The sequence below is a fragment of the Hippocampus zosterae genome, chromosome 6, assembly GCF_025434085.1.
Source record: "Hippocampus zosterae strain Florida chromosome 6, ASM2543408v3, whole genome shotgun sequence".
NCBI classification, from domain to species: Eukaryota; Metazoa; Chordata; class Actinopteri; order Syngnathiformes; family Syngnathidae; genus Hippocampus; species Hippocampus zosterae.
This window is the reverse complement of record NC_067456.1, coordinates 6,518,159-6,535,875: the sequence shown is the minus strand read 5'-3', so window position 1 is coordinate 6,535,875 and position 17,717 is coordinate 6,518,159. Positions and strand designations below refer to the sequence as shown.

Sequence of the window (17,717 nt, the reverse complement as noted above, 5' to 3'; positions counted from 1 at the left end):
ACAGCTTTCATCCATCAGGAAAAACTCAAACTAGCTAATTGAACCAATGTATCAAATTGGATTTATACTTTGGTCCTTTCATGTTTGAGTGTGCATGTGGTGTCGGGTCATTTGGAGGACTGAAGCAACCTGTCCAAGTTGAGCTTGTGGGCCAGCATCCTCCAGTCGTTGCCTCTTGTCTGCGGTGCGTCCAGACTCCCGCACAGTTTGTGTCTGATGGACAGGGGGATGCGGAAGGCGTTGGGCCCAACTAACGTGGTAATGTTGCTGGCTGGGTCCATCAGGGACGTGTCTATGCACTGGAGCTCCTACAATGAATTGAAAAAAAATAATAATAATTGTCACGTGTTTCCCTGAATAAAGTCGCTTCTCAGGAACACTAATAAAGAGCAGGATGCCCAAAGATGAAGCCGAGCACACAGAGAAGTTCCTCCACGAACTTGCATACTCTCAAAGGTCCACAAGTCACAAAGTCTTAAGTCGAGCTGCCTGCGACTGTTCAATCATTCATAGTGGGGCGAGAGGTCATGCCAACATGACCGGAATAGCGAGGCTTTGATTTTTGCAATACTGACAAAAGCTGAGCGTGTATGCGGGATGGGTTCAAAGGTCAGACTGTATATATATTTTTTTTTGCGCGAGGGATGGGGAGGGGGGCTCCAAATGTCATCGTTTTGAATTCCCATGCCATGGCTGCGGTGGGCTTTAGGCTGAAAATTGTGCAAATGAGACGGGAGGTTCGTCAAGGACTTTGGTCAATCCACAGAACTTCTCCAAATGGTTCGGCTAATGAATCAATGAATGAATAAATGTGTGTGTGTGTGTATATATATATAAATTTTTTTCTTTGTTTGGCTGCGTGTCGGCTTGCGCGGCACCTGTGAGTGACGCGGAAATTACATTCTTGCCGCCAATTGTCTGTCGTCGACAAGGGAAGGCATGGCCCCCTTTGGGGCGGTATAAAATTCTGACGGAAACGGTGACAGACATACACACTTCCTATTTGACTGAAAGTAATTTAATTTTTTATTTTTTTTTTTTAACCAGTGTGGTGTCCATCTGGCCTTAATGGTGCTTTCGCCCAGTTTGTATTTAACCATTTAATTCCACAAGACGTACTTGTAATGTCTGTTTAAAATTAGGCCCTGCCTACCAAGGACGTACATGTACGTCTAAGTCTTTTTTTTTTGCGTCATAGAGAGGAGGGAGGTCTGATGCAATCTGTGAATGAGAATAAGCCGTTTGCATTGTAAATCATATAAAAAAGCCACCAGTAGGTGGCAGTGGTGCCTCACGTGCTTGAAATACATGCTTTTACAAAAAGCTCTTTTCACCGTTTTTTGCCCAGGAATCGCCATTTTCATGAAACTTAGCCATTTTGTAGTGCTGACTGCTGAACAATGGAAGAAAAAAAACATTTTTAGCATTAGAGACAAATATTCTGTGGGCCTTGCAAGATCAGTCAAAATCCAGTAAAACGCTGGGATTTAGGCTCCGGTGAAAATGGCTGGGATTTAATGAGTTAAATGGCATCATATAAAGTCACTCTGTCTTGTGGGATACAAAGCGGTCACCCGGGATTATGGCGGCTATTATATTAGCAAGTTGATGATGGTGCGGTGTGAATGGTGGCGCTCGAACCTCCTCCAGGGTGTTGCTGAGCTGAAAGATCTGCCCCTCGCCCTCCACCTGCCTGACGCACAGCTTACAGCTGACCTCAGTAACGGCCGAGCTCATCCTCTCCAGCGTGAAGGTGCAGTGGAGGCTCCTCTGGCTAGCGCTCCATACCTGGTAGAAGGGGATCTCCTGCAGGGGTACGTACAAAAGTTGACTTACACCAGGGGTCTCCAACGTGGTGCCCGCGAGCACCAGGTAGCCCGTGAGGACCACACCAGTAGCCCGCCAGTGCTAGGATTGTGATTTGCTCGTAGAAATTATGATTTAAAAATGCAAACATGGGCAGTATTATAGATTCTATAGCTACCTATTTAGCTATCTAACTAGCTAGCTACAGTATACGTCTAGCTAGCTAATGTTCTAATATTATTAAATTTAATTTGTACAAATGTTATTTCAGACGCGTATCAATTTGGTAGCCCTTCACACAATCAGGACACATGAAGTAGCTCTCACTCTCAAAAAGTTTGGTGACCCCTGACTTACACTAAGGAGTCAAATCAATACTTAACTCAAGAGTGTGAGTACTTTTGCGCCTCGGTGGTTTCACCTGATATTTGGCAATAAGTTTGCTCTTCCAGTGCGGGTGCGGTACATCATGAATGGACAGTCTCAGGTTATGCGTGCTGTCCTTAAAGTTGAGAGTCTTGGGCTCGTCCAGGAGTTTGCCTCCCATATGCGTCTCCATCTGAAGAACCTCCTACCAAAAAACAAACGGTGGCCAATCAACTATTCAAGTGGTTCTTCGTACCACCTCTAAAAAAAGTATCAACGTCATGACAAAAATTTAAATAATGTACGATACTACTGTAAGCGACTGCAACATTATGTACAATTCAAACAGTAAGCCCAGACTTAAATACAAGAAATTCAATCTGCGCTTAAATAATGTTTCAATGAAAATGTATTGTACATACATACATGTACTGGGAAATAAATGTTTGAAAACAAACAGTTCCAAAAGACTAAATGGAAATGTATTGTACCTAAATACAAGTACCGTAAACGTACGAGATGTACTGCATTGGATTTCAAAAAAGAAAAATGAATCCACTGCAAAGTTTGAACATTTGATACTGTTTCTTTTCCATACCCATAATAATATGATACCAAGATCAGAATAATTTGCCCCGTGTGGCATTTATGTGATTATGAGTGCTGCAATATTTGTTGGAGTAATTCAGCCATTTCCCCTCCTCAAATTGGTTATTAAAAATATTTTTATTAATTCAAAATATCATTAAATAGTTGGTTACGGTATTTGATTTCATCTAAGAAAAAATGAAAATAAATATGAAAATAAACTACCAATAAATTGAACACACATTTACTTTGATTAAAAATGCTTCATTATTATTACCCCCCCCCCTCCAAAAAAAAAAGACAAACTCAATTTTCAGCCCCCTTAAAGGTGCCCGAAGACACCCACGTGATGATGCTAAAGCAGCATGTGGCTGCACATTTGAACAACCTCGGCTTATTTACATTTACGTGTACATTTGCGATCAATGGCGACATTTTGTTGTTTAAATACATACAGGACAAGCGGCCACGTCGCTTGTTGGGATACTCGCGCGTTCATTCCATGAGTGGGCATCCGCTCTGCATAATTTCTCCCGTTTTACAAGATTAAAAGTAAAAAAGACAAGTGGTATGTAATATGCTAAACCGCATCTCTCCGAGAGTCGTTTTTAATGGTGGAATTGCTTGTTTGAAATGCTAACCACACTGTTCGTGCGCGCGTGTCTACGCGTTGCTACTCAACTTGATCACTTCATGCATAAATTAGCAGCGCTAAGCTCCCCCGTATCAGATGTTCCCTCTGGGGCTTTTGAATATGTTTAAACTCTAAAGCGTCAGCTAGTTTGACATTGCTCGACCCGGTTTTGTTTATCGCCGCCAAGATGAAGACGCCACACACACACAAAATCTTTAATATGTCGGAATGCAAATGAATATAATAAAGCACCGTGAATTCTTCTTATGATGAATTGAGGTTTGGAGTTGGAGCACATGTTGAACAGACAATTAAAAAAAAACACACTAGATTACATCTAAAATGTGCTTAGTGATTAAATAGAGCAACAGAAAAGATTAGAATTAAGCCAGAATAAGAATATAAAAATACAGGGCCACACATGTCGCACATGGCAGGTTTCACTACTTTATCTAATTACTGTTCGCAACTCGAATGGACTGAAAAGCCATTCAGTCCCCCCAAGATGGTGGTACAGTATTGCAATTTATAAAAAAAATTAACTCTTTGAGCCCCTTCAACGTCAATCACTGTCCGCTACATTGTTTTAATGGGAATGGGCGAAAAATAGCCTAGGGCAACTGTGATCATGAAATCGGCCCGAAGGTGGCAGCATTGGATCTCTTGGGGAGGAGCTCACGCACGTGTAAGCTGCTCAAACATGCCAGAAGCGAGGAAATGCGACTGTTACAAGCATTTTGTGACTGATCAAAGTGTTTGTCAGGTTAAATTTACAACAGAGCATGCCACAAAATGGGAGAAAAGATGACGGGAATGACATACATTTAGAAGTACAAGTGATGACATCATGTACGTCGTGCACGCGCACGCACACGCACACACACACACACACGCACACGCACACACGCACGCACACCCAAACACACACTACTAAATACTACTACCACGACTGAATAGCATGCAAAGAATTTATAAAGTTTGTAAAGTGTGACATTGTTACACTCTTGATTTGTTGTAAATACATTATTTTGCCATCAAAAGCACAATTTTTACTGTTAATGAAATAAATAACTTTATACAAGAAAAAGGCGTTGCAGAAGTTTGAAGAATGACTGAAGCAAAAAGGAGCATCAAAGTCACTGTAGTGTCGAAAATATATATATTTTTGAAACAAAAGCTTGTTTTCTGTTTTGCATTTAGGTCCAAAATTGTTGATTTGGGTCAAACCAATGCACATTTTACGATTGAAAAAAATCAAAACAATATTTTTGGAGTGTTGAAAGAAGCTGGTAGTTTCTGTGTTTACATAGTCATACAACACACTATTCCGTGAGCCTTGAAAGATCAGTCAGAATGCTCTAAATTGGCAGGCACTTTTTTTTTTTAGCCGCCTTTGAAAGGGTTAAGAAATCATAAAAGTGAATGTAATAAATAAACAGTTTTAATATAATTACTGTACACAGTGTTGGGTGTGTGTGGATGTTTGCCTTACGGGGCTTAGAGAGTTAAATCAGGAGCTGGGATCTGGTTGACTGCTTAGAACTGTGTTATATTATTTTTATTCTTAATAGTTATTATTATGCAACTGTACCTAATGTTGTGTCCACACAAGTGCGGGGTTTCTTACCTTGAGCGCATCCTGCGTGTCGTCCAGACAGTACACCCTGATGTGGTAGTCCAGCGTGGTGCAAGAAACGGGCCCAAAGACAGCCAGCTTCAGCCTCTTGGCGGCCGCCTTGCCCACCGACTGGCCCACCAGACAGTACGTGCCCAGAGTCTCCGTGAGGATGTGACAGGCTTCCGAGTCCATCTGCACGTAGCAGGGAGTGGTGAAGTTTTCCTCGCCCACCACCACCACATCCTGTTGGACACACATACACACACACACGTTACTGTGGAGCCAGTCTGTTATGCTGAAGATGAGTGTTGGCTATCCATATTACCTACCTACTAACTCTTTATGTTCTTTACTTATCAAATTAATCTGTTTAAGCCTCCCATTTAAAAAAAACAAGTTTTGTGATCCATTTTTAATATATTTGATATTACGAGTTATAAAAAACACACAGTGATGATGGAATTAAATCCATCAATCCATCCATTTTCTAATCCGCTTATCTTCACAAGGGTTGCGGGCGTGCTGGAGCCTATCAGAGCTGTGGAATTAAATACAATACAATTAAAAAGAATGAAACACACCTTTCCCGTCAATTGTGTTGCTCATTCTGGTGTATGCATCTTTGCCCCCTGGCAGCAGTCTAAAACTGATACATTGATATACTGGAAACTCAGCTTCTCGATCAACTTCTCACTACAGCATTAATTTCAGAGTCAGTCTTCACAGAGCATGAAGAATATATGCATGTGAACATTGTTATATGGTCTGTCTACATGTGTTGCAGCACCTTCAGATACTTGTCGCTTAAAAGGGAACAACACTAACAACATAATGATAATTGTTAGCTTTTGTTCCTATGGAGTTTCCCATTGTACCTGAGCATTTAGGTAGCTGTGGCTACAGTAGGTGGTTGTTTTGAATACATAATGTGTAATTCTCTTCTGTTTTATGTTGAGTTTGTCATTAAATAGTACATTTGACAGAAACTCAACTAAAAGTGTGAAGCTTTTTTTGGAAAAATATAAACTAATTATATCTGCCAGTTTACAGCTCGTTGTGTCATGCATTGAGTCACTTGCCATCTCAAGTCAAAACTGAAAATCTGTATACCGTGGCTCAAAAAACTCGTAAGTCGCATCGCTCGTATGCCAGGTCACTCGCATGGGTGGGCACCCTTGCGCTGCGTCTGTCGCTAATGCTTTTGAGATGTGACCCACTCAATCCAATAGGGCAGAGGGAGCCAACATGCTTTGAATGTGTAATCAGCGGTAGTTCTAATCACACTGTGGCCTGACACCTGCAGAATCTAATTACTTCACTCCATTTGGATCTTAAATGTATTTTTTTGTATGGGGGGTGAACATTTTCCTCCCAACAAATGACGCTTTTCATTTTCAATACCCCATCCTTGTTGCTGCAAACGTTGCCCCCCCCCTCACCCTCACCCCCCACAGACACACACGTACATACAGGCGCACACACAAGCATCGTACGCATGGCTAATTGCGCAGAGACATTGTGTGGAGCTGTGATAAGAAACAAGACGAGTGCACGGGGATGATACACACACGCACGCACACAAACACACACACACTCACACACACACACAGTATACAAAAACACACTCGCTGAAATTGCTGAGGCTTCATGCTAAAAGAAGCACACACACACACACACAAAAAAAGATGAGAGAGGAGGACGACGACAGGAGCATAACAAATTGCAGCTGATAGGAGTCTCCTACCTCCTGTAAGAGAACTCTTGCCTGCTTTTCTATTTGCTTTATCCCCTACAGACGTGGTGTATATCACATAACGTGTGCGCGTGTCGATGAACAGGTTGTCAGGCATGGGGTGCTCTGTGTTGGGGGATGTTACCTTTTGCTGCTGAAACAATCGTCACGGGTGGCTTTCGTATACTCCGCTGCTTGATATTATTCGACTGTACGTGCGTGGTAAAGATGAAATGTTAAAGCTACTTATCCACACGACTTACCCTATACTCACCTATCTAACTACCAACCCCATCTACTTACCCTCTACCGACATACCAACCTTAGCTAGTACACTTCTTACACCGTTGGGTCAAAAGTAAACAAAAGTGGGTGAAATGGCTTACCGAGCGCTGGGTCCAAAAAGGACTGATCCAATGCTGGGTTATTTATATCATTGGCTGAGAATTTGACCCAGCACACTGGGTCAAGAAATTGTCCAATTATCCTACAGGGACACCAAAATACCCATCGTGATGAGTTAAAACTGGAAATGGAGTAATAGGTGATCGGTGTAGCTGTGGTTAAAAGCAAAACAAATTTTACGACTGTACCCATTTTCGAAGACGAAGCAACTTTCTCCTGTCATGGGTCACAGTTTGGCAGTTTTTACACCTGATTCTTTTCCTAATGAATCCCACACATTTTTTTTTAGGTGGGTGGGCCATCCGCATTAAAGTACACACTGAGCCAAAGCTACATAAAATGTACCTCAAGCTCAGTCCGCAATAAAACTGAAAAGGCAAACAATTTAATTTTTTTCAGCTCACCTCAATCTGATCTTGAGACCAATTTTTAGTCTGTACCTCCCTTTCTTATATCCAAATACGGTATGTATACCTTCACTGCGAAGATACCTATCCTCTACCTAACATACCTACCCCCTACCTTACCTACCTACTTGCATACTTAGTTCCCGCCCACCCACAATACAAAGCACAACTTGATGAAAGCATGACAGGGCTGCAGTTGCTCGACGCAGAGTTGAAATGTAATCATTCACTACTCAACTATGTCGAGAGTGTCATGAGAACACACAAAGCAGTGTATAAATAAATAAATACATAAATAAATAAAGACTTGTAACTGTAGACAAACATAAGCAAAGAAGCATGTGCACTCGCCTCCCACTCGCCCATAGACAGTTGGTTTTTCAGCTGTATGAGCCAGTCCTCGTGGACGTTGTCAGCACAATGGTGGATGGTGAGGATGACCGGTCTGGTCAGTAGAGCTCCTGGGGGTCCGCAGCTTACCACCGGACTCAGCACAGTCTGCACGTCCTCCACCGGTGGTCTGCGGCGAACAGATAAACACGTGACCGCAGCATTTTAAGTCGATGGGAGTCGTTTTAGTCTCAGGCTGTGTTGTGTGTGTGTGTCGTCCGACTCCTGGGCACTCGTCAAACAATCCAAATGCTCTTAAGATGTAATTTGGAAGATGATGCATGTTAAATGTAAACAATGACATATAGTAAATAATACAAACAAACAACAAGGACAATACTAATTCAAGTCTATGAAAAAATTAATCTTAAATATAATATAAAACAAAAATATAGTTTTGCTGGCTCGTCAGACTGAAATTAATGAAAAATGATCTATCAATTTATATCATAATATCAGAAAATTACAGCATATATCAGGTAAATAAAATGAAGGCAATGTACAGCACTTTGAGTTGCATTTTTATATATGAAAAGTGCAATATAAATAAAGTTTGATTGATTGATTCGGACCGGGCGGGCCTTCGACTGGCGAAAATCCAGATATATCCTACGGCCATTAAAATGCATTGAAAAATAATAAAATGAAATGCAATGGGTGTATAAAAATGTTAAACGAAAAAGTACGATCACACGAATATCACATGTAAGTAACTAATTCTACTAATAACTCGAAACCAAATCCAAATAAAAACAATTCAGAGTTATGCAATTAGACAACACGTTGTGAGTTAATTAGGCAATTCTTAGACAAACAAACAAAAAAAATACATACAAAGCCCTTTTAAAATAAAACCACAAACTTCAAATAAAATGGAATAAAATGAAATCCCATCAGCGTGTGGGTGTTTGAAACTCCAACCGAGTGAGTCGAGTGAGAAAACATCCCCGATGCTCACTCCCCGCCGCTTGTGCTACACTCAGCCCAACATCAGTCATCTTCCTCCACTCGCATTCAACTATCACCTGTCCGCAACTTTATCAAAGCAAAATTTATGTTTAAAAACATCAGTTTGCCGTTAAAAAATGAGCATTTGATCTGTTGCCACCTGATGGCTGGTGTGAAAGACCATGCAGCTTCAAGGCACGTCTTCTTGGGTTTTTTTTTTTTAGAGTCTCGACTTAAAAAAAAAAAAAATTGGGGGGGCGTGGGGCAGCACTGCTTGAGGCAGCACTAATCCTCGACAGCATTATTGATTCAGCCGCTGGACCTCATTAATGACTCATGAAGGGAGAAGTAGAAGAAGATAAAATAAACATTCCATCAAGGAGGCAAAATGTAGCGCAGTCACGTTGGCGTGGCCAACGCCGAGCTTGCCACTTAATCCGTTGGGCTATTACGCGTGTGGAATTGTATTAAGGCGACCGTTTGAAGTTAGAGGCCCGGCATTTTTCTGAAATTTGATGTGACACTTCGCAGCTAAAGCAGGCGCGTATTTAGTCATTTAGGGGCCCAAGGCAAATCCCAGTCATCTATGTTGTGCGCTGACAAAAGTTATACTTTCGCCTCGACTCAAGATGATTCACTAACAAAGTCCTTAAAATCCTTCAGAAGGATTTTTATGAAACAACTGAACTGTCGCAACGCTGTGACGCATCGCACAGTTAATAGTAATAGTCCATTGCGTGAAAACATAAAATAATAATAAGAATACAAAGAAATATTTAGCATAGTGTATATAATTTTGGGGTGTTATTTTTGGACCAATAGTTTTAAGTGTAAAAAAATAGCAAGTATTTGTACCGCAATAAGTTCAAATAAAATGAAGTTGACTTTCCCATAAATGACTTTCATACTTCAACATTTTGAAAAGTAAAGCCTGATTCATATTCTAAGTTTGAATAATATTTAAAAAAAAATCAAAACAAAACATTAAAACATCTCTTGGCTGGTCTGCCCCAAAAAGCTGAAAAAATGTATCAAAGATGGCCCCTGCATTCACTGCTATTGATCAACAGAAGCGATCAATGAATGTAAATATTAATAACGGCGAGGAATACGCGTCGAGATGTTCCGATGAGGAGGAAAAAATATGTTCGGCCAGCAGCTGCGAAGGCACATGAAAGACGTGAGGAAGATGGCGGGGGGTTGGGGGGCTAAGACTTGCCTGGAGCTGTCCTTCCTGTGCACCGTCACATACATCTCGTAGACGCGGCCCTGGGGGACGGTGCCCGCCGGAACCAGCAGACTCACTCCTGCAACACAAGCGGCACAAACAACTTCTTTCAGCTCATCGTGCGCAATGAGCAAGGGAGCATTAGTCCAGCATATTGACATCTTTCGAGATAAACTACCTCTGACAATAAATGTCGCACTAGATCCTACTTTTCACTGGTGGTATTTTCACGTAAAATTAGAAAGGTTATTAAAAAATGTTTCTCCTGTACATCGATCAACTATGTCAGAAATATTTCCTTCCCCTGAGGAGATGGATTTGGTGCAGAAGGGTCTGTTTGGAGGTGGGCTTGCGTTTACCCGAGTTGGGCACAATGAGGTGTCCTCCCTGGTTGTTGAAGGAGCCGTGCGCGGTACACGAGGGGTCTCGAGTGCGGGCCAAGCTCTGGTTCCGAAGGTTCATGGTTTCGCTGTTCTCCAGCAGAGACTGTGTCAACTGCAACGGCAAAGTTACAAGAGCGCCAGTGTCTCCATGAGAAGCGAAGTAGATTTGGCTCCAGTTGAGAACTTTTTTTTTCTTTAACATACAACCATGGCAGAAAAGCTAGCTCATGTAATTAATGTTCCTTAATTTTATTTTATTCTACTTGACTGTTTTGTAGCGGCTCGACAAGAGAACATTATTTTACCTTACTGGATGGATTTTGTCGTTGAACTTGCTTTGTTCAATGCATTTTCTTTGTTGGCTTGACCTAATATTTCCTTAATTAAATTATATATTATTGAAGTTTTTTTTTTCAAATTTTTACAAAACGAAGGCAGAAAAGCTAATTTACTTTTATTTAATTCAACTTAATTTTCCTTTTTTCATTTTTGTTAAAATGTTTTTGTGAGGTCTGTAACGAGATGCCATTTTATTTAATTGCATCATTTTTATTGCGCTATTATTTCATTTTATTTTATTTATTAGGGTAAGACAATTATTTTTCAATTTATTTGTTCAACTTTTTAAAAAAATTAAATTGAGTACAATATTTCTTCACTGCTTATTTTTAAACTATTAATATACATTGAAGAAAATATTTTTCTGAAGACTGTTTGTGGATGATATTTTTGTTTCATTTATGATACTGTATTCATATAATTTGCTGTTGTAATGTAATAGCGTTGTAAGTAACAGTATCAGTTTGGCAACAAGTAAAAGTTGGTCACTGAGAAGAGACGATGTGTTCATCCTGAAGTTTTCCATGCAAAAAAAATTGTTTTAGCAGTGTTTTCTTTTTTGTTGGACACATTTCCTTGAGAACTGCTACTGGGAAGCTGAGCCTCATGCCTGGGAGCGCCGCCATGAGGCTCAGCTGGAAGAAGCAAGATCTTAAATCACCGTAGGGTATCAAGTGGCAGGAAAAAAAATATGCTATTTTGCATTTCATGGTCTAAATGTGAGCACTGACTTGTAAAATAGGTCATTAGAATTCAGGTTCAGTTTAAGATTTGGTGAGACGAGGATGACTTGTGACTTTTCAATCAAGAAAAAAACCCAAACTTTTTTCATTATTAGCCATCACTGTGGGACATGATGTTCAGAGGATCGCATATTTGGAACGCATATCGTAGTCCTTTTTTTTGGCACACTGACGAAATAGCTATGGATCGAGAAAGCCGTCTTTTAGTGGTTTAATGTGACATATAACTCGATATGGTTTGGTGTAAGGAGATTTTTTTTGGGGGGGGGGTCAATAAGCATATTGATGCAGTTTTTCAATATTTTGGGGTCATGGTCTCATCTGTTCAAAGATACATTCACAGATTTGGAAATGCTTTAATTGGACATATGACTCGGTGAGCTTTGGGGTTTGTGTTACAAATAGATTTTTTTGACATGTCAGTTTTCATCAGCAACATTATTCAGGTGATTGAGTCGCGACAGGTTATTCATTTATTTTTTGTTACTGTGTTATTTTATGAGAGCACATTGAGAAAATAACTATTGATGCAGAAAGCATCACTTTATGGGCTTTAATATGAGATATGACGGAGGGTCGTTTGTCAGGAGCCATTTTTAGCATTTTGCCATTTTCGAACAATCTTTTTGAGGGCATTGTGTCGTCTCTTAAGTCTCCTGATCTAGAAGGGCCTCTACAAGTGCTTTAATATCAGGCACTGTTATGTGTGACTCAGGGGTGCTCGTTGCAAATTAGGAACTTCTGATGTGTGTCTTCATAAGCGACAAGTAACGATGCAAATTTTTAATGAAAGAAAACATATCAGGAAAGCCTTCTTCAAGTGCTTTAATATGCTCTATGACTCCGTAGCAGTTGCTCCATATTCATGTTTTGGAGAATTAATAAGCGAGTGGTGGTATTGATGTCAGTTTTAAGGAACGAAAAACATTTTTTGTCTAGCTCTAATGCTACGGTGGTGAAATTACTGGATGGTCTTCATCATGTGCTTTAACCCTTTCAGGGACAGTGGTCAGCTTACCATGTTATCAGGTTACAGGGTGCATGAAGGAGTTAATTTGAGGTACGACCAGCTAGTTTTTTTTTTGTCTTGAGTTTAATCGGTAACACGTAGTGACTCCATTTTCAATTACCGGTAACACGTTTTTGATTAATATGTCATCGTAGTAGCGTTACTGTGGCACTATTGTCGCATATCTGATAAGCTCTCTTCTAGTGCTTTATTATGAGGTATGACTCAATGGGCTTTGTTGCGAATGGAATTTTAACGTACGAATTTTAGTAAGCCGCGGGAAAATGTGTTTTAGGGGTTATTGTGCCAACATATCAAAAAAAACAACAACTCAATAGCCTTACCTTGGGAGAGAGCTTGGATGTAAAGTCTCCTCCGAGGTCGTCCTGCGGCGTGACGAGGCTGGAGGAGTTGTACACCTTAATCTTCAGGTTGGGGAGGGGCTCTAAGAGTGGAAAGTTGGTCATTGGGATTTTATCGGACAGGCCACGGAGGACATAAGAGGGACCATCGTACATGGCGGCCGCATTTGTCAAATCAGGAGGGGCAGAACAAAAATCAGCTTGGAGCAAGGAAAAGTGGAGGGGTGGGGGGTCGGGGGGAGTGGAAATAGGGACAACGGAAATTTTTAAAAAGTCAAATTTGATACCATGAGCACAATCATAAGGATGGGTTTCCCGGTCAACCAAAGCAACAAAATTGTTAGCCTAATAGCAAAGTTACTAAAACCATTTGACAAATGTTACACCAGCAGCACAATTATTACTATTTGGGGGATAAAATCGTTTTTTTTTGTGTTTGCCACAGACTTTCGTGGTCTTGTTGGACGAGCCATATCCTGCTGTACTCATGCTGGCAGTACTACTAAATTTTTGTTCGGAGGTTTGAATCTTTGCTGTTGCCTTGGCAACCCAGGCTCACCTATTTTTCATGGTCTTGTTGAACCCGCCAGGACAATATTTTCGAGTGCTAACATTACTCTTCAGAGACAAGCACGTTTGTTGTTGCTATGGCGAGGACCAGGGCCAGGCCGGCTTTCATGTTGTGCCAGTGCTACTGCAGAGAAGCAGTGGAATATATTATTGTGCTTTGTTGTTGCCAATGGCAGATCATCTACTTTCCCATCCATCCATCCATCTATCTATCCAATTTCCGAACCGCTTGATTCTCACTAGGGTCGCGGGGGGTGCTGGAGCCCATCCCAGCTGTCTTCGGGCAGTAGGCGGGGGACACCCTGAATCGGTTGCCAGCCAATCGCAGGGCACACAGAGACAAACAACCATCCGCACTCACAATCACACCTAGGGACCAATTCAGAGAGTTCAATCAGCCTGCAGCGCATGTTTTTGGAACGTGGGAGGAAACCGGAGTACCCGGAGAAAACCCACGCAGGCCCGGGAGAACATGCAAACTCCACATAGGGAGGCCGGAGCTGGAATTGAACCCGGTACCTCTGCACTGTGAAGTCGACGTGCTAACCACTGGACTACCGGGCCGCCCTATCTACTTTCCCATAGAATGTATTATCTTTGGACAAACCAGGACATATATAATGCCGGGCTAGTACTAGAGGCACTGCCAACACAGCTGGATAGCAGACTTGACTATTTCTCATGGTCTTGTTGGACCTCGTGTTACATTTTAGCATCAATCCGACAGTTTGGTCTGTTAGCATTTAGCGCATTAGCTGGACCCATTTTGTCAAATGCCTCATCATTACAGGAAAAAAAAAAAGACCGAACAAATGGATACCGGAAATCCAGAACATATTAACCCTTAGTTCTGCTTTAAATATTCCACATTTAAAACTCCCCTGTGCATGTTTTTACAAGGCAACTTCCTGAGTTGTCCCGGTTGACGTATGTAAACATGACACTTGTCCATGTACCTCTAGCTAACTTCCTGGCCTCCCACTAGCACTCATAAATAAATCCACATCTCCAATGTAAAACACAGATATGACATGGAAAAAAAAAGGAAAAACAGACATACACAGGAAGACATCAGTTCAATATGCGTAGGAACATTTTCAGTTCTCGCATTTTACCGGTCATGTTTACAAGCATTACGGAATGTCTTATTTATACAGTACACGGCTCCGTCGCTCATCTTCGAGTGTCTCCAAGGATGCGCATTGGATAAAATCTGGTTTGCTGAGCATAATCAGTGAATATGTGACTAGCGAAGCAGCAATGGGCAAAGTTTTCCAGTGACCACCTGATTGATTTCAAATTCCCTGACATTTCTTGTCGAGCAATTAATGTGTGAAGAAGTGAGCTTCTCGGGGTCCTCGCCATTAGCCGGACGGAAAGAAACGCAACGCAGATGGGAAAAGACGAGCGCAATTTAACCACGGGAATGACGGATGGTGTGGGTGGGACTCAATGTGGCGCCAGCGGAACAAGCTCGGATAAAGTAAGCAGTATGCGGATGAATTGACTTGCAGAGTTGGCCGTTCTGTCACACTGAACACACACAGAAGTCCTTCAGTCAGTCATTGATTGACACCCGATTTTCTGACAAATGATGACTGACGGGAAATAAAAAAAAAAAAGACTGACTCAGCACTCTCGGAAGTGGGTTTCGTCGATCAGTGTCATCGTCACCGGTCATGTTATAAGAGAGTGTATGAAAATGGCTCAAATGCTTATTTTGGTGCAAGGCAGCCATTTCGTCAGTCAAGCTGACTTTTCACGAAAACCTTGGCTTGTACTATTTCAGAATTTGTTGACGGAAGAAGGTATCAAAGGATCATGATTGACAAATAACCATCACTGCCCTGTTGACACAGCCGATCAATTGATCCGACTCCAAAGGCTGCAAGTACCTGATCTGGCCGTCTTGATGTTGACCGACTGGAACCCTCCGTTGAGCGCCGACGTGTCGATGATGTCCGAGTCGAAGTCGCGATGTGTCTTGCGGTACACGAAGAGCGCCACGATGACCGAGATGACCAGGCACATGATGACGGCGATGACCACGCCCACGTAGAGAGCCACATCGTCCGTGCTCGGAGCCGCTGGAAGAAAAACAAAAAAACAATGATTTTATTGCATATAAATGAATATATTCATTCTAGTTTCCCAATTCTTTGCATTTTTAGTCCATTTGAAATAAATAAAGCATATTTTTTCTTTTTTTCTTGAAAACAGTCCAACTAGAGAATCCTTTAAACACTCCCAGAACAATGACATCATCTCATTTCCCTTCACTTTCAGACTGAAAGGAAGACCCGTGAAACTTTTAAACAGGCCCCGGGCATGCGTAATAAGAGCATTAGTCTAGACACCGGGGCGAGAGACATTTTTCATAAATCTGTTCCATCTTAATAAGCTTGTTAATTATTTTACAAGGATCCCCCTTCAATATGACATGAGGTGTTTTAAAGATAGGCTACTCATCTATACATTCATGTGGCCTTCCACAAAAGAAGAATGTGTTTTAAAAGTTTGAAGAATTGGCTCGGACGCAAGATGAGCATGAGGAGAACAGATGAAAGGAAACCAACAAGTTGATGTGAGGAAGGAGATTAAAAAAAATCTTTGGTTTAAGAACGTTTAAATGTACCAAATACATTTATTGTGACAAGCAGTCAAACTTAATGGCTTGCGGGTGGATGCACTTGTTGTATGTGCCTTGTATATTCAATTTATTATGTCCACCTCATCAAACATTTCACTTTAACAACTTTAACAACTTATGACTGCACTTGTAGTTTGTAGTGGTGTACACTGCAACATACCAAAAGCTGCATTCTTTTTTTCAAATTTTAGTTTGGGTGGTAAATTTCAGTTTTTGAAAAGTAATTTTAAAATGGCATGATATTGAACATATTAATAATATTTTACTAATATTATTGATTACAATCCATATTATTATTTACCCTGGAACTCTCGTGAAGATAAACGCTATCGAAGGTTTTTATGGACGGTTTTTATTATGCTCAATCCTTTCACTTCCCGTGCACGCCTTCATAAGAAAGTTTCGAGAGTGACCACGTGAGGGCGCTGTCAACCATCTGAAAAGCGTCATCGAGGAGGCTGAATCGGGCAGTGGATGACCGCGCACGCTTGCCACAACATGAGAGCTGTCACTTGAAAGTTTATTCATTGTTTATTTAATGCCATTTTACAGCTTGACAGCCTGGCATAATAGGCGGCCTCCTGACAACATGACACAGGAGAGGGGGGAAAAAAAGCAACTGGACGTGGGTGAACAATTTCGACCCGCTTGGATGATTAATAGGTTTGGGCGTGTGTGCGTGCGTATGATGTTGGATCTATAATGCCCATGCCCACGCGGGGGGCGAGGAGGGGTAAACTTTCGAGAAATAAGGTAAAGGGGTCATTTATCAGCGATTCGTATTTCCAGAAAAAGTCAAAATAACAGAAAAAGTCACAGTATGAGGATGGAAAGTAGTGTGAGAGAATGGAGTAACGTTAAAGCGAAAAAGTTGTATTGTGACGAGGTAAAAGTTAGCGTCGCTTGAGAATCAAGTCAGACACCAATGCAATGAAAAAACTTCTTGACTTATTCAAACCCCATGACATATAAATACGTCTTGAAAAAGATGCTACTGCCGCGTACCAATGACGTTTTTGCGCCATAGTGTGCACAATTGTCTGACGCAGCCTCTGGCTGCATTGTAAATTGTAAATCATTTAAAATCTGTCCAGCAGGTGGCAGTGGGTGTATGGGATCAGCAAGGAATATGCCACAGAACAAGTAGAAGTAGAGTGAGGGATGGATCGGCCAAGTTGTGGAATAGCGTAGTCAGGTGGAGTAGCGTGTCGTTAGTAGAGAGGGCATTCGAAACAGTAGCGATGGAGAAATCTAAAATCGGCGACCGCAGAGGATTGCTTGTAGGGAGGAAAATCTTCCACCGTGACCAGGGAGAGGAGTTTCTGAAAACAGCAGGACGTTTTCGTCCATGCAAATGTAAGAAGCAGCAAGAGGCTGCCTCATGCAAATGCAACAAAGAATAAAAAATAAAATGTCGCGGAATGGAATGAGTTAATGTTGTTCAAAAAAATGATGAATTTAACGTTACATTTTTTTTTTCAAAATCCTAACATGTGGGAAACGGCCGTTTATTGAGAATATCATAACGTAACAATAACG

At 41.3% G+C, this 17,717-nt stretch overlaps 1 protein-coding gene across 3 annotated transcripts in view; it reads right to left on the bottom strand.

Moving 5' to 3' along the window:
- LOC127602372 (netrin receptor UNC5C-like) overlaps positions 1 to 17,717 on the bottom strand; it is a 156,170-nt gene that overhangs the window by 1,828 nt on the left and 136,625 nt on the right. For 2 of the 3 annotated variants that reach the window (XM_052068440.1, XM_052068441.1), the window contains 9 exons: positions 15,424 to 15,615; positions 12,941 to 13,041; positions 10,482 to 10,617; positions 10,114 to 10,201; positions 7,908 to 8,076; positions 5,022 to 5,255; positions 2,228 to 2,377; positions 1,642 to 1,806; positions 130 to 308 (listed from right to left, as the gene is read on the bottom strand). In XM_052068440.1, coding sequence (XP_051924400.1) covers positions 130 to 308; positions 1,642 to 1,806; positions 2,228 to 2,377; positions 5,022 to 5,255; positions 7,908 to 8,076; positions 10,114 to 10,201; positions 10,482 to 10,617; positions 12,941 to 13,041; positions 15,424 to 15,615 — 1,414 coding nt within the window. The remainder of the gene's footprint in view (positions 1 to 129; positions 309 to 1,641; positions 1,807 to 2,227; positions 2,378 to 5,021; positions 5,256 to 7,907; positions 8,077 to 10,113; positions 10,202 to 10,481; positions 10,618 to 12,940; positions 13,042 to 15,423; positions 15,616 to 17,717) is intronic. The other variant, XM_052068442.1, reaches the window with a different exon arrangement.